The following is a 24,264-nucleotide window of genomic DNA, read 5'->3' as shown; positions in this document are numbered from 1 at the left end:
GTCAATGATGATAAAGAGGAAGGTACCAGCCAGAAAGAGGCCCATCTCTTGCCAACTCCCTGATGGAAGCTGGCCCCTCTATAGGAAAGCTCACTGACATTGCTCTCAGCCTTCTTAGGAGACAGCAACTGGGTCCTTCAGTTGAAGCCATAGAAACCCTTAGTCAAATTAATTTGGGATGCTGGGCTCAGTCCCTGCCACTCAAACTCACCCTCCAATGTTCTGTGAATGCCTCTAGCAACCTCTGGATGACTGGTGCTTCCCCGGGCAAGCGGAAGGCTTCCAGGTAGAGACGGAGAGCTTCGTCCAGCCGCAGACCCTGAAAGCTGAAGGTGCTACAGGGAAAGAAAGAAGGACGAAAGGCTTAAGATGTATAAGCTGCAAATGTTGGGTGCTCTATTAGCTACAGTCCCACTAAGCTTCTCCTATTGGAACAGAAAAGGCTGAGAGCTCTGGCAAAGGGGAGGTATCTCCTAGGTCATCTCTAACACAGAACCAGAATTTGACAACCCCTAAGCTTAGTACTCTTCACATCAGTGTGCTCCTACATAGAAACCTCATCCCTGGAACCCAGAACCTACCCTGTGCTCAGGAACCCTACTCCACCCCTTTGCAATGTTCTCTATGTAGAATGGAATGGTGCCCAAAGCTTTCTTGCTGGAGACTCTTTCAGATCCAAAAGATATAAATCTTGGGAAGAGGAAGTGTATGACCTGGGTCACCATCAGGAACTGACTGGTACTGTTTTGAACTGTCTGTCCCCCAGGCTGATCATCAACTATGTCCCACATTTCTTGCAGTTTCCTCACCTCACAAAGCTCTCCAACAGGTCAATGTTTTTGCGGTCACTCACAAACTCTCCAATCATTTTCTTGTCCAGCCGAGGGTTCTCTCGCAGCCACTGGGCTACCTCGGTGTTGTCCATTGGGATGGTGAGGAGACCTTTCTCTTGCAGAAACTGGATCCCCTTCTTTGGTTTCTGGTTGAACTGCTCTGTGCCAGTAATCAGCAGCTAGAGAAGAAATACAGGAGGTGTCAAAAGCTGCTCTGCCCCTAAACCAGACAAGGGCAGGTCTCCATCACAGTCCACAGCTGGTCACCTAATGGGCTCCTAGGACATGGTTCTAAGTCACTCCAGAACTAAGGCTGAACCACATGGGCCCCTAGCTTTACCCAATCTCCATGTTTAACTAGAAGTGGCTGAGGAGCTCCTTTTTACTCCTTTTCTGAGTGCTAAAGATGCACAGCACTCTCCTCCAACCTGAGAACCAGAGGAAAAAAATATAAGAAAGAGACTAGAGAAGGTTTTCTTTTCTCTCCAGCATCTGTTCCTGGCATCTGTTTACAGCCTAGCTCGGATTCCCCTTCTTTCTTTGGCTTCCTAGCTCTTAAGGCCCTGGGGTTTGAAAGACAAGGTGAAATAACTGCGATGATAACTTTTTGACTGTCTAGTCACAGCCCTGCAATCAAGGGCACACATAAACCAAAGTCATTTAGGCTGGCCTTACGAGGAAGAAAGGGTTAAATAGAAGGTTTTCTTTGTGTTACCAGAAAACCAGAAAGTACAGTTATTTGAACTTTACTAAAAAGCACCAGAAAAAATGTCAATTCCCTTTTATTGCCAATCATCACCCCAGAGCTCGAGATGACCAATAACCTTCGGTGACCCACAGGATACCAGCTCCCAGGGCTCTTGTCACCACAAGTAACACCTGACTCTCAGCTAGGGCAGCATTTTCCCAGGAGCACACAATAGGAGATGCCGATTACATGGCTTAGGAGTAAGGAAAGGGATTCAAAGGAGATTGGGGGGTTGCTGAAGCCCCAAGAAGCTCAAAAACTAGCCTTGGGAAGCTGTTCAGTGAGCTTAGACTCTCCCTCATTCTCTGAGACAGAAACCCGACAGAGAACACCCAGTCAGAAGTGGGTAGAGGCTGAGCTCTGGGGATATCTATATATACCTTCTTTTTATTCTTAATTTCAATCAACTCCCGTGGATCTGGCAGGAGACAGGAAAATCGAGGTGGCTTCCGGGTAAACTTTTTGTTAGCTAGGAATGGGAGGAAGAGAGGGAAACACCAGTAAGACCTCTTTTACCAGGATAATGACTTTTGGAAGGATGCTGATATACTCTCTAGTGAAAACAAGGATGCCTCAGAAAATTTCTTGTCCTCATCAGTCTTCCACTTCCTTAGAAGTCCTATCTTCTAGGGCTCCAAATGTTTTCTTGCCTCTCTCTGGGTCTGAAGGCATGGTGAGCAGCCAATGTTCATTTAGGTACTACCCTAGGGTATTTCTGCTCCCCTCCCCTCTGTTCTCTAACAGGCCTTCCAGTTGAGGGGGCTTAGGATGATGGATACCCAGTACCCACCCCCAGAGTCACCAGCTTCCTCCAGATCACTGCATCCTGGTTTCCCATGTTCTGCTGGCAGCCGCCCTCCACCTGGCACATGCAGGCCTGCGATGTCTGGGGCCATGCCTATAGCCTTCCCATCGCTGGCCGCTCTCTCAGCTGGTAAGAGAGAAGAAGGTAAATGAAGACTGATGGTGTAGGAAGCCAAGCAGAGCTGCAGGAGAATCGAGCTTCAGGCCAAGGAGATCTGCATGTTCCCACACAGGTCACCGGCCCTGACAGGACAAACCCAAGCCCAAATAAGTAGTCACTATCCCAGGTCAGCCAAGCATTAGATTCTACAATTTAATAAAGAGATTATGCAATCACTTTCCCTGATCTTTTGCAACCTCAATCTCAAGGAAAAGCTAGAGAAGATTAATTAGAGTGGAGGCAGGCACTGGGGGTAGGAAAAGGTAGGGCCTGGAGCTTTTAGGCACAGAAGTTCTATATCCTTTAATCTATATTCTCTTTTCTCCCCATAAAGAAATAACAATTCTGTAAAAATAGCTAAAGCATGGAAGAGGAGAAAGGGAGAAGTCCATGAGTCCTGCTAATGTGCCAGCCTGGTCTATGATTCACATCACCAAACCTCGGAAACACAGAATTAGGAGTACTTTGGAGGAAATGACATAAGGGTAGGAGAACGGATTCAGTGAGTAGAGAAGGGATAAACATAGAACCCTGGGATCCTCAAAGAAAGAAATGCCTCTCACTATTGTTGGCTTCTCGAGTGCCATCTACTGCCTCACAGCCAGGTCTGGCTGCCTCTTTCTTTTCTTGCTGGGTAAGGTTGTTGAGGACTTTGGCTTGGCAGTGGGCCTCAGTGCTGTCAATCACTGTCAACAGGGCATCAAGAGACAGCAGGTGTGTTGTATAGAGCTGACCAGACACAGGGAAAGAATTCTGGAAAGTAAACAGATACAGGAGACTTGGGGTTAGAATACTTTTTCAAAAATCCTAAAACCGCCCATAACTTCTACATTGCCTTAAGATACACTTCTTCTTGTTCCCCAACTCTCAAGTGTTTCGTTCCCTATATGTAGCATCCTCACTACCACCAGAGAGATCTCCTTAATAAAGTCGTCTTTCTAGAGGTCAGTAATAATGCTCAGCACCTTGGACAGCAGCTTGGTGAGATCTTCAAAGAGGTTGGAACAGTAGTAGTCACAATCATAGTTGATATAGAGCTCAGTGACAAAGCTGGGGATGTGCCAGAGCTGCACAGTGGCCTCCAAAGCCATCTCCTTCATTTCATAAGGCATCTTGGGGTTCTCCACAGTGATGATATCCATGAGCTTTTTGATGTACATCTGACAATAATCCAATAATTGCCATTTGGGTGGGGAAAGGATTCAAGATAGGAAGAGACAAATTGGACAGGAAAAACATTAAACAGGAAGCAGACGCCTAGCCAGAAGGTATGCATTAAGAGATACTTAATGGTATTCCATCCCCTAAATACATCCCCCTCTTTGTCCTTCATGATGGGGGAGGCCTGGCTCTCTACCTCGTACCTGATCAAGTTGCCCATTGCCCTTTTTGTGCTCTCTGTGTGAGCCTGATTTGGTCCTATTCAGAGTTCCCTTTTGCAATTTAGTGGCGAAGCTAGCTTGACTTGCCTGCCTGTGTTGCAAAAGAACTGCGGACAGAAGAGTTTTACCCACTCATGGTGAGGTTACCTGCCAGTTCTCATATTCCGGTTCTCCCATTTTATAGCCAGCCAGGTTTCTCTGGGCACCTTTTAAGCTCTCCACTAAAGAGGAGAGCCAATGAACCAAACTATGGAGGCTAAAAGCACTCTCCTCAGAAGCCACCAAATCCCACTCCTGCAGCATGACAAAGCTGACCCGAATGAAGGTGCCATACATCTTCCTATTTTTTTTCCAACTTCAAGAAACTCACCTCTAATTGGAACTTGAGGTGCTCCCTCATGCTCTCAAACAGTAGGAAGCATACCCGCAGGGAAGCAGCATAAAGGTTCAGTCGCTCTACGCTGAGTAGCTGGAGATCACAGTAGGATGGGCTATTAGGTTTCTGAACCTGACTATGGCTCAACCAAGAGAAAGCAGGACAGCAAACTGTGGGAAGTTGTCACTAAGGTCATGTGCTCTGAGGGAACTCTATATCTAGCCATTCCTATGTTTCCCTTTGGTTGCCAGAGTCCCCGGGGAACTACTGGAGTCCTCTTGACTATGACTACTGGTCAGTAGGGGAGGTAGGTTCTTTCCTGGGTCCTATACTCTTCACATGAATCAGCCAAACCTCCCTGTGTTCCCCTGGCCCTTGAAAGACCCTGAAAAAAAGCCAGGTGTTCGGAGTCCCTCTAGAAATCCAGTCTTACCTGGAATAAGTGGCGGCACATCTCATCCTTGATGAGGCCCAAGAGGGTTTGGCACTGGGCTACAGGGGCCGACTCAAGAGCCACTGTCAGCAAATGCAGTCCCATGTGGATCATAACCTCTGAGTTGTGGCGGTCGTGTGGGTTGGTGAGGGAGATGAGGAATCGGAAGAGCTCACGGATGCAAGGAAGACCATAGGGGACCAAAGCTGTGCCTGGGAAAGGCCAGGAGGGAAGTGGGACTGCTAAGAAACAACTGGCTCAGTCACTTGGCCTAGCCTGCTCTGCATTATACAGGCAATTTCAGATAAGTGATTCTCTTCAGGAAAAAAATGTTTTTTTCCTGGGGCAGTAAGAAGACTAGTCTCACTTATTGAAGGGAATCAGAATTGATGATCCCACCTTTCTGTTAAAAGTCCCAAGCTTTCTATTCTTCCCTCTCACTTCCTATTGTCCACCAAACTCCCTCTCTGTGTAAGTTAGGGAAGGGCTCCATCCAATAGTCCTCTTGCTTGATTCCATTTCTTGACTAGAAAATGGCATAGGACTTGGACCAGCAGACACCTTGGGTCTAAGATGGTTTAGGCTCAGACAGCTTAGTGGGTAGTATGGGGGAAGAGCCTGCCTGAGAGTACTCACCTTCTTTCTGAGAGGACTGTGTAAAGCGCACACCCCGGGGGTTGACGTAATCCATGTCATGGACAGAAGCAGAGTCAGAGTGGTCAGCAGGAGATGTGCACTCCTCTAATACTTCAGGGATGGATTCCACGGATGTTGATTGGGCCTTTTCCACATGGGCCCCTTCCTGCTATGACCAGTAGTGGGGAGGATACAGGAAAAGAGATGAGGCAAGAGCAATTGGGAACTTATTTCTCTTAAGTATCTGTCCTCCAAGTGTTTCTAATGGACTACAGGTGTAGGGCCAGCTCAGTGGGCTGTGAATCAATGCAAGATGGTTCAGGGAAGGAGTACGATGAAGGACTCAGAAAACATCACCTGAGGCATCAGTGACCTACAGTGACTAGAACCCCAGAGGCAACAGAGGCCCTCAGGAGCTTGGATTTAGATCGTTAACTTCCAGAAAAAGCCATGGCCAGCATCCTCACCTTTGCCAAGTACTGCATGTATGCACAGCTTGAAAATCCTGTGAGCTACCTCTCACAGTGAGTAATGCTGTGGTTTTTCTAGGTAGCACAGCTAATTCTAGCAAACAGGGAAGAACCTCCTGCCCTAACCTTCTTTTGAGCCAAGGCCTGGATAAAGAGCCAAAGGATCAAGCCAATTCCACAGCAGAAGACTAGACAGGGGTCTTTAGAAATCAAAGCCGTACCTGGGGGTCAGGTTGCTCAGGAACCCCTAGCTCGCTGCTGCCAGGCTCTGCAACTGTGCTGTACCCTGGAGAGCCAGGTTGCTCCAGGTCAGTGAGGTCCTCTTTGGAGGTGGTCTGGGAGGAGAACTCCAGGCCACTGTCTGTAGAGGGGCTGACCACTGCTGAGGCAGCTTCTGAACTTGCAGAGGAGATGGGAGTGGGTACATCTATGAAGGGCATGCCACCTGCCAAGCAAAGTGAGTGAGGCTTGAAGAAAAGAGACCCTGTGGGAAACACATACCTTCCATGGTACTGTTTGTTTGTTTTTCCTAGACTGCATATTAATTTCTGCATATGCTTGGTCTCTAAAGTAGTCAGAGTCCCACTGGAAGGAGAACAACCTTAAGTCACTGTGAATTGCTAAATGGTCACAGTTTGATCTGACCTGGAGTTTTCCCTTTTTGCTCTCAGTATAAAGACCACAGCCCCTCAATCAGTTGGTCTTCAATGTCAAAATTCCTGAGAGAGGAAGGAACTTTTCTTCTATCTATTCTAATCAGAAGAAGCAACTCAGGGTACTCACCAGTGAGGTTAGAGGATAAGGTGGTTCCACTGGGGGTGGGCAGCTCTGAACCTGGTGTGACTTTGGTCATATGGCGGGGGGGTCGGGGAGATCTCTTCTGTTTCTTCCACTTAGATGAATCACTCATGCCTCCTGCTCTCATTTTCAGCTGGAAATATCACACCTCATTAGCACTGGTATTCAAATTAAGATTGTATCCCTAGAAATCTCCCTTCTTTTAGTCCTACTGGTCCCTAGAAAATAGTCTATACCCCACATCTGTGCCACAGTAAGAATCTAGACCATCAGAGCACATTCCTACTCCTCTAACTTGCCTTCTACTCTTGCCACTTTAAAGGTCAGCCTGAAAGCCTCCAAGTGGAAGGTGACATTCTGGTTTTAGGCTGGTCATTGATAAGGCTAGCCCTCATACATCACTCTGCTTCCCTGAATACTGGGTGGCAATCCTCAGTCCTGAAAGCGTAAGGGCAGGGGGCCCTTTGCCCAAAGCTGCAGATCTTCAGGCCCTGGATCCCTGGGCCTTCCTCCTCAACTACCTGCATAGTAGCCTCCTACTCCTAGTTCTTATCCAACCGTGAGAGTCTACTCCTTCCCAGCCAAACTCTTAGCTTTCCTATTACTTCATGAACTGGGCCTAGATCCTAACCATATCCCTTACTGTGGAATGTCTACACCACATTGGTCAAAGAAAGGTTCATTCCTTGGAATTAAGGAAGGAGTGGCATCCCAGTTGATTTGTGGAGTTAAGGATGAAAGATCATGTCATGCTGCTGCTCTGCTCTCTGCTGCTCCCAACTTTGGTATCTAAATGAGACCTCCTGTCCTTCTCACTGCTTTCAGATGGTAAGGCTACTGATTTCTTGGACTCTTGCTCTATTCCATTTCCCTTCCTCTTGCTGCATTTCTCTCTCTCCTATAGCTTCCTTTTAGTCACAAAGGAAAATCTTTATCACCTACTGACTACCTTAGGGTATAGGTTTTCATGCATTTTCTCCACCCTAAGTTCACAGCTACTTTGTTTAAGCCCATTTCATTTTCTTAATCCTGATACCTTCTCAATTACAGTTTGCATCCAGTCCTTCTACAGTTATATCAAACTAGTCCTAGATTGACAGACAATTCCTGGAATGGGCAACAGCAATTCTCTTCTAGGAACCATTAGAATGACTCTAAAAGAGAGTAGAAACAATTTTTCTCCCTGCCTCTTTCTAAAAGCTGAAAATACCCATATTATCCTTGGCCTATTCAATTCCTTCTGCTATTTGAAGGATAAGCCCCTCTTCCTCCCCCAAGCCCTCCAGAACCTGGACAACCTTTGATCCTTTGCTTAGAAACCACATAATTCTTCCTTCCATACTCATATCTCCACCCATAAAGGAGACAGGCCCAACAGCTGAGCCCCACCTCCAGCTCCTAGTAACATAGCAACAGCCTCACATTGGATTTACACTTTTTTTTCCTGCATCTCCAAAATGCCAGCAGTCATATGCCTAGAATAGAGCTTCAAGTGCTCTGAGCACTGTGGTTAAGCAGGAACCAGGATGCTCCCTCCAGAAACCACTGAAGCCCAAAAGAAAGTTCTGGGGGTAAGAGTCAGTTAAACATGCAGATAGGCCAGAAGTCCAAGCGATCAATGTGGGAAAAGAGGAACCTCCTGGTTTAAACTGGAAACTGTCACTGAGCTCCAAATGGCACTCACATCTGGATTGACTTGTGTGAAATATCTTTTCTCTCCAGGTGGCTCTCCAATATCAGGAATTCCAGGTAGTCCTACTTCCATGGAGAAGCCCAGTCATTGAGATTCCGTCCCACACTAGGATCAGTCCTTCCTGTTTCCTTCTCTATCCTCTGCAGAGGTAGCTCTAACCTGATCATTTCAATGAATGCTCTCTGCCTCCTGGATGGAATAGGAGTTGAGAGGCTGCCAGTTCTTACAAGTGTCTCAGTCCTTTAAAAGTATAGCTGTGCTCCCTGTTCTAAGATCCTAAGGTGGGCAGGGGAGGAGCGAGCAGTTCATGAAACTCTCCATCACCTTATCCGTATAACGTTTTATTTCCAAAGGACAATATAAACTTTATAAAGAAAGGGCAGGTCCTAGGTTAATAATCATGGCAAAATGGTGGGTAGCCACTGAAGAGAGCTGCAACTTGAGACTAGGCAAGCACACAAATGAAACTTGAGACAAGGCATGCAAAGAAAACACAGGCCTATGGACTGTCTAGTGCACACACACGCAAAACACACACAGTTCTTTTTATCTTCAATGACCTGGATGTCCACAGCCACACCTCTAGCATGCACACTGTTATGAGAGCTTAGATAGCCCATACCTCCTTCTCTCCCTCTTCTTCCTAAAGCAAGGATATGCGGATTAGGGTAATCTTTAGCTTGCACCTCCGTTGTAAGTTCCCTTACTTCTAAAGGACAGAGGTCACCTTTGCAGATCCCAAAATATTGCCAGTGTCCTGGGCTAACCTGGGACCTGGCTCCTTTTCATCCATCTAGAGTCCTAAACCTTAGAATGACACCTTTAATGGTAACCAAGAAAAAAATGACCCCAACTAGACAGACTACCCTTTCCCTCAAAACCAAGTTCAGGCATCCAGCTAGAATCAAGGACTGTGCTTAAGCTTTCTAATGCCAGCTCTGAGACAGGGAGAGGGCAGAAAAGGGAAGGGTCTTGTTTGACAGTTCCTCATAGTTCCCCTAGGAATGGTAGATATTAAGCCCCCCCACAAGACGTCAGCAGGACCCAGGCTCTCTTTCTAGGTTTACTACATAACGTATTATCAGTTCAAGGCTTCCTTCTGCCTTCAGGCAGCCACATGCCCCACGAAAATTCCCAACACTGCAAAGTTACAAACACATGCAGCTCTTCCAAAGCCGTGCTGTGTTACTAGGGAGGGGTAAATTGTGCTCTACACAGTGGATATGGGACCCAGATGTTACATATAAAAAATACACATTTAAATAAATAAATGAAAAGGGGGTAAGGAGAGGGAGAGGGAGAGGAAGAGGAAGAGGGAGAGAGACCTTGAGGTTCTTAAAGAGTAGTACCCTCTCTAACTGGTTCAGGGCTTTGGTCTGCTCCCCACTACTTAGCTCCAGTTTGTTGAGGAGACATGGAGAAATCTGTGAAAGACAGGCAAACGAACGATTTAAGCAGAGTGAAATAAACTCAAACACACACCAACAAGGCACAGGGCAGGAATGGGGATGGATGGCAGGGGAAAGGGGAAGGTTATGTGCATGCACCAAACAGCCAAGGGTCATCTCCAAGGGCAGAACCTCTTAGGGCTGCAAGCAGAATCCTCATCAGAGGCCTGTGAAGTCCAGGGCTTCACTTCAAGATAGAAAGAGGCCGTTCTTCTGAACACCATTCTTCTCCTAGCAGTTTGAGAACCTTCTGATCTGGAGTCAGACTTGATTTATCTTGTCAACAGAGGCTAGCCCAAGCATGAGCCCAGTCTAATCCAGTATTAGGATGGGATTTGAGGTATAGCCTCTCTAGGCCTCCTACCTGCTGGTAAGACTGGGCCCTGAGGGGATGGCAGGATTTTCACCTTTATCAACATACATTTTCAGCCCAGCCTGATGGGCCTTACCCAGTTTCCATGAAGGACTGGCTCACTAGCTTACATGGTGGGTCAACAAATATAGGCTGGAAAGGAAAGGTTGGGGAAGGAGAGGTACTTGGGAAAGAATAAATTTCTTGGTAAAGGAGCAAAAGCTATTTCTAGATTCCAAGCAAACCTGTCTAGGCGAAAGTATGTTTTTCCTAAGCAAGGGTATCCAGGAAAATCTCTACAGTACAGAATTTGGGAGATCGAGGTTTGGATGAGGGATAGCAGGTCATACCTTCTTCATGTTGGTCCCCATATAGTTCTTGGGTTCTTCTTTAAACTGAGGTAACCTGTAAGATAGAAAATCCCATGGACTGTAATTAAGGATAATAACAAATCTTCCCCTCCATGCCAGCCACAGCCCAAAGATGCTCTGGGCCAGAGCATGCTATCTCTTAGGAAAAGCTAGGAAAAGAAGCAGGCTAATTTCACTCTTTTTGGAGCTTCACTGAAGAGCCACAGAAATTGAGGGACCTGTGACACAGATACTTTCTAAAAAAGAAGGTAGTCATGAGGGAAAGGTGACTAAGTACCCTTGGAGTGTGGAGGCTCTTTTCATCTTTAAACTGACTCCTTTCTGCCTGTATTCACTAAGCAAGTATTGCTGAAAGCCATGATATGGGGAAAGGGCAGTCTATCAAAACCCCAGGAGACTGGGCATAGGGTGAGAAGTAAAAGGCAGGTGGAAGTTTTGAAATTAGTAAATTTGAATCTGAGAAGTAAGAAACAATTTGCAGCAGGGTCCAGAGGCAGATCTAGTCTGTAGATAATAAGGATTATTACCCATGCCCCCTGCACTGGCAGTACAGAGTGTTAATCACTGGACCGCCAGGGAAGTCCCTAATAGACTTTTTTTTTTTTTTTTTTTTGCGGTACGCGGGCCTTTCACTGCTGTGGCCTCTCCCATTGCGGAGCACAGGCTCCAGACACACAGGCTCAGCGGCCATGGCTCATGGGCCCAGCCACTCCGCGGCATGTGGGATCTTCCCGGACCGAGGCATGAACCCGCGTCCCCTGCATTGGCAGGGGGACTCTCAACCACTGCGCCACCAGGGAAGCCCTCCTAATAGACTATTTTTAAAAGCAATCTTAGGTTCATAGTATACTGATTTCTCATATAAACCCTTGCCCAAACACATGCATAACCTCTTCCATTATCAATATCCCCTAGGGGAAGCTGTAAAACCCTCGCCTCAGCTCTTCTCAAAGTTAGTCTACTCAAAGGAAGTACAGAAAAAAGGGTGTTAGGCATAGTATGAAAAGGTCTCCTAGGCCCTAATTTGAGGGTCTTGACGAGGTAACAACTGTTTTGGTTTGTGGGGATGAGGGACTTTCACTGCTAAAATTGGGACAGTCGGGCAAACCAGGATTGTTGGTCACTCTAGACTTGGTCCTTCCTTACAGAAATCGGGCTGAGCTCTGGGAGCTCAGCAACCTGTTCCAGGCTCCCTTGAGTTTGGCTTCCTCTCTGGGTTCCCTTTCCCAGCTGCTACCTGCACAGAAACAGACACAAGTTTGGGAAGCAGAAGTTCTGTCAGCCTAGATCAAATAACCCTCTGCTTCCCCCTGAGGCCAAGCCAGCTCCCTCCTCTTTCTCCCTTGCTTCGTAACCCTGGTCCTAGAGAACCACGCCCATCCATAATCTCAATGGCCTCTGATGTGGCTGTGGGGTTGGCCAGGTCCCTGAAGTGGTTGTGTGGAAGCAAGCAGGCTCAAGAGGCCTGGGCAGCCGGGCTGAAGCAAACAGCAGCAGGTTTACCTTGTGAAGAGCAGCTGCACCATGTCTACGAGAGTGTGCTCTGCGGATTTTCTCAATAACTCTGCACAGGCAAAAACAAATAACACAGGTGTCATTACTTGCCGTGCTATTATCAGGAGGCTTCTCAGAGCAGACTCCCCTCCAAACCTTGTTTACTAAGGATTATACCAAACTTATTAAAACCAGCTCCAGCTCAGCCTGGCAGCCAGAATATCACTGGCCCACTAGATGGCACTACTGAGTCAGGATAAAAAGGGGGAGCAATGATGTGTTCTCAGGGGTTGCAGGCTGGTGTCAATCCCAGAAACCTCAAGGGAGGGAGATTTGGTTCTGGGCTGAGTCATTCTGGGATCCAGCCCAATTCCTGCCCTGGCACAAAAAGCTAAGGTCTCTATTCTAGCTGCACAACAAATTGTCAAGTACAGAGACTCCTAGATCCCTATGGCTCCACAAGGTAGGTGATGGAGAAGTCATGAGTTTTCCATCTCTCTGGGACTGAGAGACAGCATCCTGTATTCATACTCACAGATACTGGCCCCAGGAATGGTGAAGGGCCCAGTATTCAAGCACCTACCACTGAGCCTCATTTCAAAGCAGATCCGGAAGCAAGACTGCATAATCTCACACACAGATTCATTGGTTAGGTGAGCACCTACTGGGGTCAGCAACAGAGTCCGCAGTACCTACCAGGAAAAAAAAGGAGAGACCATGATAAACATGGCAGGCTGGGTGAAGAAGGGTGTACATGAGGGGAGAGAAGCTGCCTCCTGTTTCTCTAAGTCTCCTACGGAAGCACTCAGGGGTGAGAAAGAGGTTAGCAAGAGCTGACCTTGCTTCAGTTTGGTGGGGGGTCTCCCAGGAGCTTGTCTTAGGAACTGTGTCTTTACTCTGCATGACCCCAACATAGTTCAGCACTCATTCCAGCCCTAGCCCACAAGCCCAACGGATGGATGGCACAGATACAGTCTGCCAGAGGTACAAGCCTATTAAGGGTTCCGGTATTTGATATCAATTCATTTAAGGCTTTTAATTATTTTCCTTAGAAAAAGCTTTTACTTCGGGTACCGGAGCTGCTTGTTTGGAAACAAAGTAGCTCTCTAAGCCCCAGTGGAGTCAAAACATAGCTTCAAGCTGCCATCAGGCTCCAGTAGGTAGAGCCAGAGGCACCAGCTCCTGGCCATTAGTCTAATTGCTCTTCCCCTCCATTTACCTGAAGGATTTTCATCAGGACAACCTCATCGCTGGCAGGATCTGTGCCCACAAAACGGGCATGGGTGACAGCATCTGCCGTGTTCTCCATGCCCTCTGCCGTGCCCTCATGGGTGGGATCTGCTCCAACAAAAAAGAAAAGATGTGTAGAGGAGAGACAGAAAAGTCAAGACATCCTGTCTAGAGACTGTTTTGAGAGACTTTTGGTTTTCTCCTCTCCCAATTCCCTAACCCATGGCTTCCTGAGCTACCTGAGAATTTTTGCCCATAACTGGCTTTAATAAGCATCTCAGCACAAACTCCACTGTGTAAAAGTGGTTCTCAAACTTAAACATATATCAGAATCACTTGGAGGGCCTGTTAAAAATAGAAATTGCTGGGACTTCCCCAGTGGCACAGTGGTTAAGAGTCCACCTGCCAATGCAGGGGACACAGGTTCAATCTCTGGTCCAGGAAGATCCCACATGCCGTGGAGCAACTAAGCCCGTGTGCCACAACTACTGAGCCTGCGCTCTAGAGCCCGTGAGCCACAACTACTGAGCCCACGTACCACAACTACTGAAGCCCACGCGCCTAGGGCCCATGCTCCTCAACAAGAGAAGCCACTGCGATGAGAAGCACGCGCACCTCAATGAGAAACATGCGCACCGCAATGAAGAGTGGCCCCCGCTCACTGCAACTAGAAAAAGCCTGCACACAGCAATGAAGACCCAACGCAGCCAAGAGTGAATAAGTAAAATAAATAATAAATTTGTAGAAAGAAAAAAAAAAAGGAAATTGCTGGTCCCACTCCCAGAATTTTTGATTTAGTAGGTCTAGCGTGGGGCCTGAGAATTTGCATTTCTAACAAGATTCCAGGTAAAGTTAATACTGCTGGTCAGGGGACCACACTTTGGAAATCACTGGGGTAAAGCTACTCATTTCATAGAGGAAGGGCCTGGAAATCTGAGGTTTTGGCCCAGAGAAAGGGCTAAGTAGGGCCAGAGCTTTGAATGCCAAGGTTGCAGCCTTTCTCTTTTCAGATGTTCTCTTTCAACACATCTCCCTCTGATTGCTTTTGGAATGTTGTTGCACCGCAACAAAGAGTAGCCTCCGCTCTCCGCAACTAGGGAAAGCCCGCGTGCAGCAACGAAGACCCGATGTAGCCAAAAATAAACAAATAAAATAAAATAAATAAATTTATAATAAATAAATATCTACAAGGAGTAGCCAAAGTGACCTCCATCAAGGCTTACAAGGGTCCTGCTGAAATGCCTGGATTGTTCTTGAAAGGGGAGCAAAAGTAGGAAAAAAAAGATAGGGACGTGACAAAGCTTTGTGAGTGACAGAGAAAAATGCTCCAGAGGTGGCATGGTGTAAGCTAGGAGAAGCTCCTAGTTTTAAGTGTGGGAATTAGAAGAAATTCTTACCATTTTCTCTTTCTTGGTACCTGAAATTAATGGAGTTCCTGAGTTTGAAGCTCAGCAGATGGCTGAGAAACCAGAACATTTCTCTTGCCACAATGAGCCAGAAAACTTTTATCAATTGTGAGCGGTTTTCATTTGTTTTTTTTCTTCTCTTCCGTCCTGGTTAGTCTCTGACACCTAGTCAGACTCTCTTTGCCCTGTTTACTGCATGCCACTACTCAGTATCACGAGCGGCTACTTTAGAGGTCATGCAGAAGGAAGCCAATTTCATGATGATCTACAGTATAGGAGGTGACCCAGCTCCTTCTATCACACCAACTCTCCATATTTCTCCCAATCAACACGGAAAATCCTATACTCTCAAGGCTGTTGCCTGAGTCCTCTCTCACAGCCCTGCTGGACAGGGTTCTTTATTCAGGCCTCCAGGGTCCACAGAAGCACCTTTCCTTGTTTGGGAAATCCAGGACCTTCTCAGTGCTGTGTAGTGTTTCAGAGTTCCTAGTGAATGGCAGCCTTGCTCCCAACTCCTGGGGGTCTATTTCGTCCCCTCTTTCAGTAGTCTCCCTAGGTAAAGAGGTTTAAGCGCTACTGATCTTTTTGTAGCTCTTACCCTCTGAGCTTGAATGAAGTAGCAAAGTTAATTTTCTAAAAAGGTAGGTACAAGTGACAGGTCCTTAGAACCACAGGCAGGGCCTCATAAGCCAGGCAATCAGAGGCACAAATCCTGATCTGGCAGCTGTGTGGGGCCAAACAAAAGGCTGGTCTTTGGAGTAGGATCTAAAATAACCCTAGACGCCTTGGGTCACAGGGCTGAGAGGTGGAAGGCAGTTCCTTCCAGAAGGGCAGCCTAAACAGAAGGTGGCTCACTTAACAGACCTTGTCTTCCCCAGGACCCCTTCTTTAGAATCTCCTCCTTTCCTGGCCACCCTGGAGAAGACTGCAGGGAAATCTGCCAATCTCATCTCCTTTACCTTCTGGCTTCCATACACTCCTTCCCATTCCTATTCTCATGCCCAATGCAGTCACCACCTCCAGCACTCTCTTTTCCCACCACAGGAAACTCCAGTGACCAGCTGGCCTGAGGTCTCCAATGACCAGCTTGTCTGCCAACCCCAGAAGGGGGAGAGAGTAACACTGACGAAAGAGCAGAGGGAAACGGCACCGAGGGCAGCTGCTGGAGGCCGTGAAGAGAGATGACCTGCAGGTGGTGCTCAGGGCAAGGCTGTAAGTAGCTGGGCCTGATTTTTGCTTAGGAGAAGTATGAAGCTAGGACTAGGGTGCCTGGAGAAGCTCATGCACCTAGAGAACCTAGCTGGCACCCAGGATACCTGCTCCCAATCCTGAATGCTTCAACTAAGCAAATCCAACTTTCTAGAAAAGATAAAGGGTTTTCTTGCCTTCAGCTGAAGGTCATTTTCCTTTCTTGCTAGCTACAGCCTGAGCTTCCTCTTTTCCTATCTCCTTACTTAGAAACAAGGACAGCTGCCTGTGTTCTATGTTCCTCACCCTTGCACATGGGCAGACAATAGGGGAAAAAAAATCGGTATTCTAAGTGACAAAACCAACTATAAAGGAATCCAAAAAGGACACCATAAACAAATTCAGAGATAAACAACAGACTGGATAAAATATCTGGACTAGATTGGAAGAAAATATTTGTAATACTGTGATAGACAATAGGTTAATAAACACTATACAAAGAACTACAAATTGATAAGAAAAACAAAAACAACTCAATAAAATAATAGGCAAAGGAGAATAAATTCAAATGTTCAGCCTGAAGGAAATAAAAACAACAAAATACCAGTTTTCACCCATCAAATTAGCACAAATAAAGAATATCGATAATAATCAGTGCTGGTGACAGAGTGGGGAAATGGAAACTCTCAAACCTTACTGTTGGACGTGCAAATGATTTTAATCTTTTGGGAAAGCAAACTGGTAGTACATATAAAAATGTAATTTGCACATGGTCTTTAAACCAGAAATTTCAAGTTCAGGAATCTGTCATACAAAAGGAAAATGAATAATAAAGACATATGAACAAGGTTGCTTATTTCAGCATTATTAATAATGGCTTGGGGTTTCCCTAGTAGCACAGTGGTTAAGAATCCTCCTGTCAATGCGAGAGACACGGGTTTGAGCCCTGGTCCGGGAAGATCCCACATGCCACGGAGCAACTAAGCCCGTGCGCCACAACTACTGAGCCTGCGCTCTACAGCCTTTGAGCCACAGCTACTGAAGCCAGCGCGCCTAGTACCTGTGCTCCGCAACAAGAGAAGCCACCGCAATGTGAAGCCCGCGCACCGCAATGAGGAACCCGCGCACCGAAACGAAGAGTAGCCGCCGCCCGCTGCAACTAGAGAAAGCCCACACACAGCAAAGAAGACCCAACGCAGCCAAAAATAAATAAATAAATAAATTTATTTATTTATTTTAAAAATAATGATGGCTTAAAATAAGAAACAACTTAAATATTACTCAATAAGAGAATGTGTGAACTGTATTATATCTATACTATGGAAATTATACAGCTACCAAAAAGAAAAAGAAAGTCTTACCAGGGACTGAGGGGCAGGGGAAATGGTGTATCATTGCTTAATGATTAGAATTTCTTTTTTGGCGTGATGAAAAAGTTTGAGAAATAGATGGTGGTAATAGTTGCACAACACTGTGAATGTAATTAATGTCACTGAATTATATACTTTAAAATTATTAAAATGGCAAATTTTATATTATGTATATTTTATCCCAGTAAAAAAAGAACATACAAACTTCCAGTTATAAGATTAATAAGTTCTGGGGATGTAGTGTACAGCATAATGACTACAGTTAACAATACTGTATTGTATGTCTGAAAGTTGCTGAGAGATCTTAAAAGTTCTCATCACACACACAGAAAAGTTTGTTTCTATGTGAGGCAATGGATTTAACTAAACTTATTATGTTTATCATCTTGCGACATATGCATCTATCAAATCTTTTACACTGTAAACCTTAAACTGATACAATGTTATATACCTCAAAAAAACTGGAGGGAAAAGAATAAATCAGATGGATAATTATATCATGTACACCTAAGTTAATACTATTAAATGAGAAAATATGTAGCACATAATTCTATTTTTATTTCTTTTTTAAAAGAGGTGAAACTTTATATATATTTATACACATGTAGAAAAAGGTATAGGAAGATTCAAACCTGCCTGTTAATATTATTTACCTAAAGAGGGAGGAGAAACATTGAGAGAAACCATTAACTTTTCTTTTAGACACCTCTTTATTGTTTCTCTTCTTAAAATGAGCATGCATTATATTTGAAAAATAACTTAAAAAATAAACCAAAATAAATCAAACCTTCAAGGGCACTATACCCTTAACTGCCTCCAGAGCACAAAGAAATCAGAGTCCCAAGGAAACCTCTCATTCCCCACTCTGCACAACCTGAGTCAATTAGTGTGATGAGTAACCAATAAACAATCCTATTTCTCTTCTACAAGGAAACGGATGGCTGGGAAAAACCTTCCAGTATCACCAGCTCATTGCCTAAAGCCTGACCACTCCAGGAGAGGCAAGAAATGAAGGGCTGTGGTCATCCAACAAAGTCTTGAGCTCTTACCTATGAGCGCATAGGACAGGAACTTGTTGACAGAGGTGAGTGCTAGTCCAGTGATAGGGCCAGTGGTATCTTCAGAGCGAATTACTTCCAGAAATGGACGAAGGAACACATTGGGCTCAATTTCTGAGAGTTCTGCAAGAAAAGAAATGAGAATAAAGAGCCATCTTACAAAAAGCTAAACTCTAGAAAAAGGCCCTTCTTAACTGTGCCATGAGGCTAGAGTTCTTAGTTGCTGGGACAATCTTCCTCCCTCTGGATTATCTTGAATCAAACCCCAAACACTATGTCATTTTATCTGCAAAATTTTTAGTTTAAAGCTTAAAAAAACACAGTATCATTACTATGCTTAAAAATTAACAACAAAATGGTTAAGATGGTAAATTTTATGCTTTTAATATACTTGTGTATGTATACATATTTTTAAACCACAATTTAAAAATTAACAGTAATTCTTTAATATCATCAAATATTGCTGGGTCAATTATCCATGTCCATTTCACCACCCTCCCTAGGGGTGCACAGGGAAACCTCATCTTGAGTACAGCCAACGTAGCCAAAGAGATCCCAGGATGAGCTGCTTGCTGTCTTAGGTCTTTTGTTGTTATAGTCAAGGTCACTTCTCTTAGAGATAAAGAATGCAGCACATTCCAGGAAGTTGAGGGGGAAACTTGAGGTTTATAGTCCCTTGCTGAAAAATAAGCTCAAAAAGAACAAAAGGCTGTGTTGGAGGCAGTTTATAATCTTGCAAAGCTCCTAATCACTCTCTAGCCTCCTTTCTGTCTACAGTAAGCAGAGGGCTAACTGCCTTGAGATGAAGAGGCAATTCATAATCTTTATTTTACAGATGAGAAAAATAAGGCTCAGATAAGACACATGATTGGCCCCAAATCACACAGCTAATAAGAAGCAGAGCTGGGATTTGAACCCAGTCTATACATATGGTTCTAAAACTTGTAAAACCATTATATCTATTCTACTTAATTATCAGCACATACTCCTAAATTTAGAAGGTTTCATTCCAGGTCTAAGAAGCTACTTTATACTGGACTTGCTCTGTACCCTACTATGCCCAGGGTTTAAGTTTTGTTTTTCTGCTGTGCTTTCATATCTCAGACACTAGCTCCCTAAAAGGCTTCCTAAATAGGCCAGAAAGACTCAGGGACTGGATAAGGGCTGCCCCACCTTTAGAGACAAAAGGAAGCTGGGTTTCCTAAGCACCTTCATTTTCATGCAAATGTAGGGAGCTTCCCACTCAATTCTTACCACCCTCCTCTTTGGGTAAACATTCCCTGGCCCCGCTGTTCCTCAGATTAATGCTTTAATTAATTGGCAGATTGAGTAGCATTTTCCAAGCTTGTCTGTACAGTGGTCACATCAGCTGTATAAAACCTGCTTCTCATCCCCCACTACCCCCACCTAGAGATGTACAATCTGCAGAAAAAACCTAGAGAAAAATCTTTGTGTGTATTCAAGATGGTAAAGGGTTGATATGTAAGGAATAGATATATTTGGGAAAGCTGAAATAAAATACCTTTAAAAAGCACACTGAAAAAACTAAAGTCATCTAGTCTTGCTGCTTTAGGAACACAACTGTATTACATACGATTTGGTCTGTCATTTAAAAAACAGTCATGTTTGGTATATTTGAGATATGAAAGTGTTAGATGGAAGACAAATCTTTGCAAGGTGGGATAGGGAACAGATTTTCTGAGCATTCACCCAGTCGCTTTACCTATACTTGTTTCATAGTCAAAGACTAGGTCAATTTTACACCCACCATTTGACACTTCCAGGGCCAAGTGCATTCTGCCTCTTTTTGTTTGTTTTTTTAATTTTTTAATTTGGTAAAACTGATTCTTTTTGAGTCCTATAAATTTTAACACACACACAGGGTGTGGGCTCTCAAAGCCAAATGATTTAATGTACCAAAGCAGTAGTTTCTCTGCTGTGTTCAGTGGGCTTGAAATTGATGGAAGTTTGATCTGTCTCTGCAGGGCTGCTTCAACTGAAGATTTTTCTTTTTTTTTTTTTAAAAAAAATTATTTATTTATTTATTTTTGGCTGCGTGGGGTCTTCGTTGTTGCACGTGGGTTTTCTCTAGTTGCAGTGAGCCGGGGATACTCTTTGTTGTGGTGCGTGGGCTTATTGCAGTGGCTTCTCTTGTTGCGGAGCACTGGCTCTGGGTGCGCAGGGTTCAGTAGTTGTGGCACTGGAGCGCAGGCTCAGTAGTTGTGGCACACGGGCTTAGTTACTCCACAGCATGTGGCATCTCCCCGGACCAGGGCTCGAACCCGTGTCCCCTGCATTGGCAGGCGGATTCTTAACCACTCTGCCACCAGGGAAGCCCCTAACCTTCTGCTTAAGAGGAAAGAGTTCAACATGGCATTGAGAGACTTGGAGGGGGCAGGAGTGATACTATACAGAGGCTTGGACAAAGTCCCACAGAAAACTCTCTGGATGCTCTGGATGTGACCCTCACGTAATATACAATCCAGTCAATGGACAAGGAATCATTAGTCTCACTCCTACTAATAACCAGGCATATGATACCCAAGCTCACCTGTCAAATTAGATAGTTGGAATCTGACTGTTAAAATACATTCATTCCAGCACTTCCATTCTGTGAGTCAATGCTTTATGGAAACTTAGTGATGGAAAACTAGAAGGGCTGGACTTTTTTTTTTTTAATTCATTTATTTTATTTATTTATTTTTGGCTGCGTTTGGTCTTCGTTGCTGCAGGTGGGCTTTTCTCTAGTTGCAGCAAGCAGGAGCTACTCTTCGTTGCAGTGTGCGGGGGCTACTCTTTGTTGCGGTGCACGGGCTTCTCGTTGCGGTGGCTTCTCTTGTTGTGGAGCATGGGCTCTAGGCACGCAGGCTTCAGTAGTTGTGGCACATGGGCTCAGTAGTTGTAGCTCGCGGGCTCTAGAGCACAGGCTAAGTAGTTGTGGCGCACGGGCTTAGCTGTTCCGTGGCATGTGGGATCTTCCCGGACCAGGGCTTGAACCTGTGTCCCCTGCATTGGCAGGCAGATTCTTAACTGCTGCGCAACCAGGGAAGCCCAAGGGCTGGACTTTTTAATGAGCCCACCAGGAACCTTCACTTTCACCCTCACTCCCCTACCCCTCTAAAAAAAGAGGATGATGGTATATAAAATTAACTTTCCCAAGAGAATTTGGTCTAGGCAGAACTGGAGTTTTGCCCTCTAGGTTCAACTGCAGATTCAACTCTACTGCTTCCTATGAATCCAGAAAAGAAAAATTTCTGGTGTTCTACCTCCTGGCTTCGCCTGCCTGGGGACAGAGATTCAACTGTCTAGATCTTCTTTGGAAGAGTAAGAAGAGCTGCCCGAGTCCTTCAGGGAAAAGATGCCATGATGCTGCTCATAGTGAGCAGGCTGAGTAATTTCACAACCAAGGAGACATCTGACACCCCTGCCAAGCAGCCAAAATTCCCGCCCTGGAAGGCTGTCAACCTCAAGGCACAAACAGTTCAGTAAACAGAGAGTGCAGATCAGGTAGAGGGGTGCTCTGAAGGTGACTGATTCATGTTCTAAGATGGGAAGTGAAAAAAAGGAATGGGTACAAGAAGGAGGGGAAATTCAACTCCCACCGGAGAAAGAACACTTGGGATCCTTCTAGGACTAGGCCACCTGCTGCTAAAATCAAGTCCAGGTCCAACTTCTGGCTAGTCAGTGCCCAATAAGAATAATCACAACAAGACTTATTAAACTATTTCTGGAGAAGCTGTAGGTCACTTCAACACAAAGCAAAGTGAAGCTCTTCAGAGGTTTCTTGGTGTTGTTCTGCTCATACTCTGCTCAACATCAGTGAACAGGGCTCTCAACTCCCTATATTGTGACATTAAGACAGGTAAGTCTCCAAGTGACTTTTGGCGTAAAGTCAGGTTGAGAATCTGCAGATGTCCCCCAAGTCTCCTATCTTCTCAGATGATGAGGTGACCTGTCCAAAAGGAGATGAATACTGACACTGTTTTCTTTTTTCACATCAGAGCTGCCACCTTCTCTGACAATCTATGTCAAAGGCCTCAACTTGTGGCATCATGCACTGCCCTTAGACAAAAGGGAACAATCTCTTCTCAGCATACAGGGGAGCAGTCACCATCCTCCCAGGAGGCTTGTGTTCTCCAGCCTGCAGCAGCCTTTTCTCATTTGGCCAACATTGGGCTGGCACATTCCTGAGCCAAAATGCACACATAAGCTGCTTTCCCTGGTAGCAAGCTCTTTACTCCTGAGTGACTCTTATCAGGGGCGGTTGGGCATTCTCAATTGGATTACGCTGACAAGGAAAAAGTCCTGTGGTATATTATTTCAACACCATTTGGCTTCAGAAATGCTTGTCTCGACCCTTTTGCCCTCAGAGGCTACTTCTCCCTTCTTGCTTTCTAGAGGGTCACCAGCCTGCTCCCATCCTAGCTCTTCATCCTGCAAATATTGGCTCATGTTCCTGGAGATAGAATATCATCATTCACAAGGTAAATCATGTATAACAGACTAATAAATCAGAGCATGATAAAAATATAAGTCTAGTTCATTTACCTCACTTGACATTTCTGTATCCAGAGACACAGTACAGAATTATTTGAGCATAAAAAGCTCTTTGGTTTGGGGCTTTTATGTCTATGCCTCCACATTCCATTTTAGGAGAAAGTGTTAGGTCCTCATATTCCCCCCTTTTTCTTTTTGGCCGAGCCATGGGGCATGCAGGATCTTAGTTCCCCAACCATGGATTGAACCGGCATCCCCTGCAGTGGAAGCTCAGAGCCTTAACTCTCACTGGACCGCCAGGGAAGTCCAGGTCCTCATATCCTACTTCTCTGACTATGCTATACCTAGGAATACTTCTTGTAAAAGTCAAAGTAAGATTGAGAATGAGCTGCAAATGGAATTTTTGAAATACTGTTCCATAGGAAAGAGCTGTGCTCTTCTTGGTCACTACAGGACATCAGGAGTAGTGGTCCAAAGGATGAGACAAACGAAACTTTGGTGTAGCCAGAAGCCTCTGGAATATCTGCCACACCTTTATTTCCAGTCCTGAATGGTCAGGTGGGGATTTAGGCTTGATTTCATGAACTGGCTTGAGAGATGGCTGCCAAAGGGCAGCTCTCAGAAAATTATCTAGTCCAGGCTTAAGGGTTAAACCCAGACAAGCCTTTGCAACCCTGCCCTATACAACAGGAGAAATGAAAAAAAGAAATGCACTATGCCCAGTCTTGGTCTGTCACTAATTATGTGACCTTGGGCAAACACTTCCCTTCTTTGGGCCATAGTTTCCTCATCCACAGGGTTTTCCTGGGGAAGAAGATGGTGGTGGTAGTACACAGTTTAATGAAATTCTTTAAGGCTCCCTTTAGATCTCCAAAATTTATTTTAAACGCAAAGTACAGTTTGGGAGTAAATAAGCATGAATGCAGACAGTCTGTTACAAAGGTAGCCTGGGGAAAAAGCAAGCCCAGTTTGTTTGTCTAAGCTCCTGACAGTGTATCCTCTTTTTTCAGCTATCACCCAATAGTTTCCCAGATCTGTTTCCTATTCTCAAACAAATCCTTAGTTTCTCAAAGTGCCTTTAGACTGCAGTGGGGATGAGGAGGGGGATTATCTTTGATATTATGACCCTTTAAGAAACAAAGTATGGTGATAACTTAATCACTACCACATCCAGGTACAAGGTGAGTTCATGGGTCCACCTAGGGCCTGCAGTAGAAGATAATGATACAAACGACCTTACACCAAGAAAGGCAAATTATTTTCTAACACTTGGTCCTTTAAATACCCTTTGAGAAGTATTCATTTTTCAGGCTCATTTCTCCTTCAAAGGCCAACCCAACCTGTTTTTATGAATCAAAAAACCAAACCTTAACTCTTACTCTAATTAAACATAAGCAAATCCTGAACTTACACATCTTGGGGTTTTACTGAAAGTCTGAAAATCCCAAGGATTAGAAATCATAATTTTATATCTTCCCCGAGCTGTCTTAGATAAGTAATTTGTAGAAGGTCATGTT

At 45.1% G+C, this 24,264-nt stretch overlaps 1 protein-coding gene across 8 annotated transcripts in view; it reads right to left on the bottom strand.

The window, feature by feature from the left end:
• The window catches only part of GBF1 (golgi brefeldin A resistant guanine nucleotide exchange factor 1), a 121,239-nt gene that overhangs the window by 12,588 nt on the left and 84,387 nt on the right, over positions 1-24,264 (bottom strand). For 6 of the 8 annotated variants that reach the window (XM_029201233.1, XM_029201230.1, XM_029201228.1 and 3 more), the window contains 16 exons: positions 18,242-18,373; positions 13,218-13,336; positions 12,582-12,690; positions 12,008-12,068; positions 10,484-10,538; positions 6,626-6,773; positions 6,064-6,287; positions 5,373-5,541; positions 4,737-4,948; positions 4,298-4,396; positions 3,511-3,705; positions 3,109-3,298; positions 2,372-2,512; positions 1,962-2,050; positions 810-1,012; positions 212-335 (listed from right to left, as the gene is read on the bottom strand). In XM_029201233.1, coding sequence (XP_029057066.1) covers positions 212-335; positions 810-1,012; positions 1,962-2,050; positions 2,372-2,512; positions 3,109-3,298; positions 3,511-3,705; positions 4,298-4,396; positions 4,737-4,948; positions 5,373-5,541; positions 6,064-6,287; positions 6,626-6,773; positions 10,484-10,538; positions 12,008-12,068; positions 12,582-12,690; positions 13,218-13,336; positions 18,242-18,373 — 2,270 coding nt within the window. The remainder of the gene's footprint in view (positions 1-211; positions 336-809; positions 1,013-1,961; positions 2,051-2,371; positions 2,513-3,108; positions 3,299-3,510; positions 3,706-4,297; positions 4,397-4,736; positions 4,949-5,372; positions 5,542-6,063; positions 6,288-6,625; positions 6,774-10,483; positions 10,539-12,007; positions 12,069-12,581; positions 12,691-13,217; positions 13,337-18,241; positions 18,374-24,264) is intronic. The other 2 variants (XM_029201232.1, XM_029201234.1) reach the window with 1 other exon arrangement.

This window comes from Monodon monoceros, unplaced genomic scaffold, assembly GCF_005190385.1.
Source record: "Monodon monoceros isolate NGI ecotype Baffin Bay Population unplaced genomic scaffold, NGI_Narwhal_1 Super_Scaffold_4, whole genome shotgun sequence".
Classification (NCBI taxonomy): Eukaryota; Metazoa; Chordata; class Mammalia; order Artiodactyla; family Monodontidae; genus Monodon; species Monodon monoceros.
The sequence above is the reverse complement of the archived record's forward strand: the minus strand, read 5'-3'. Positions and strand labels throughout refer to the sequence as shown.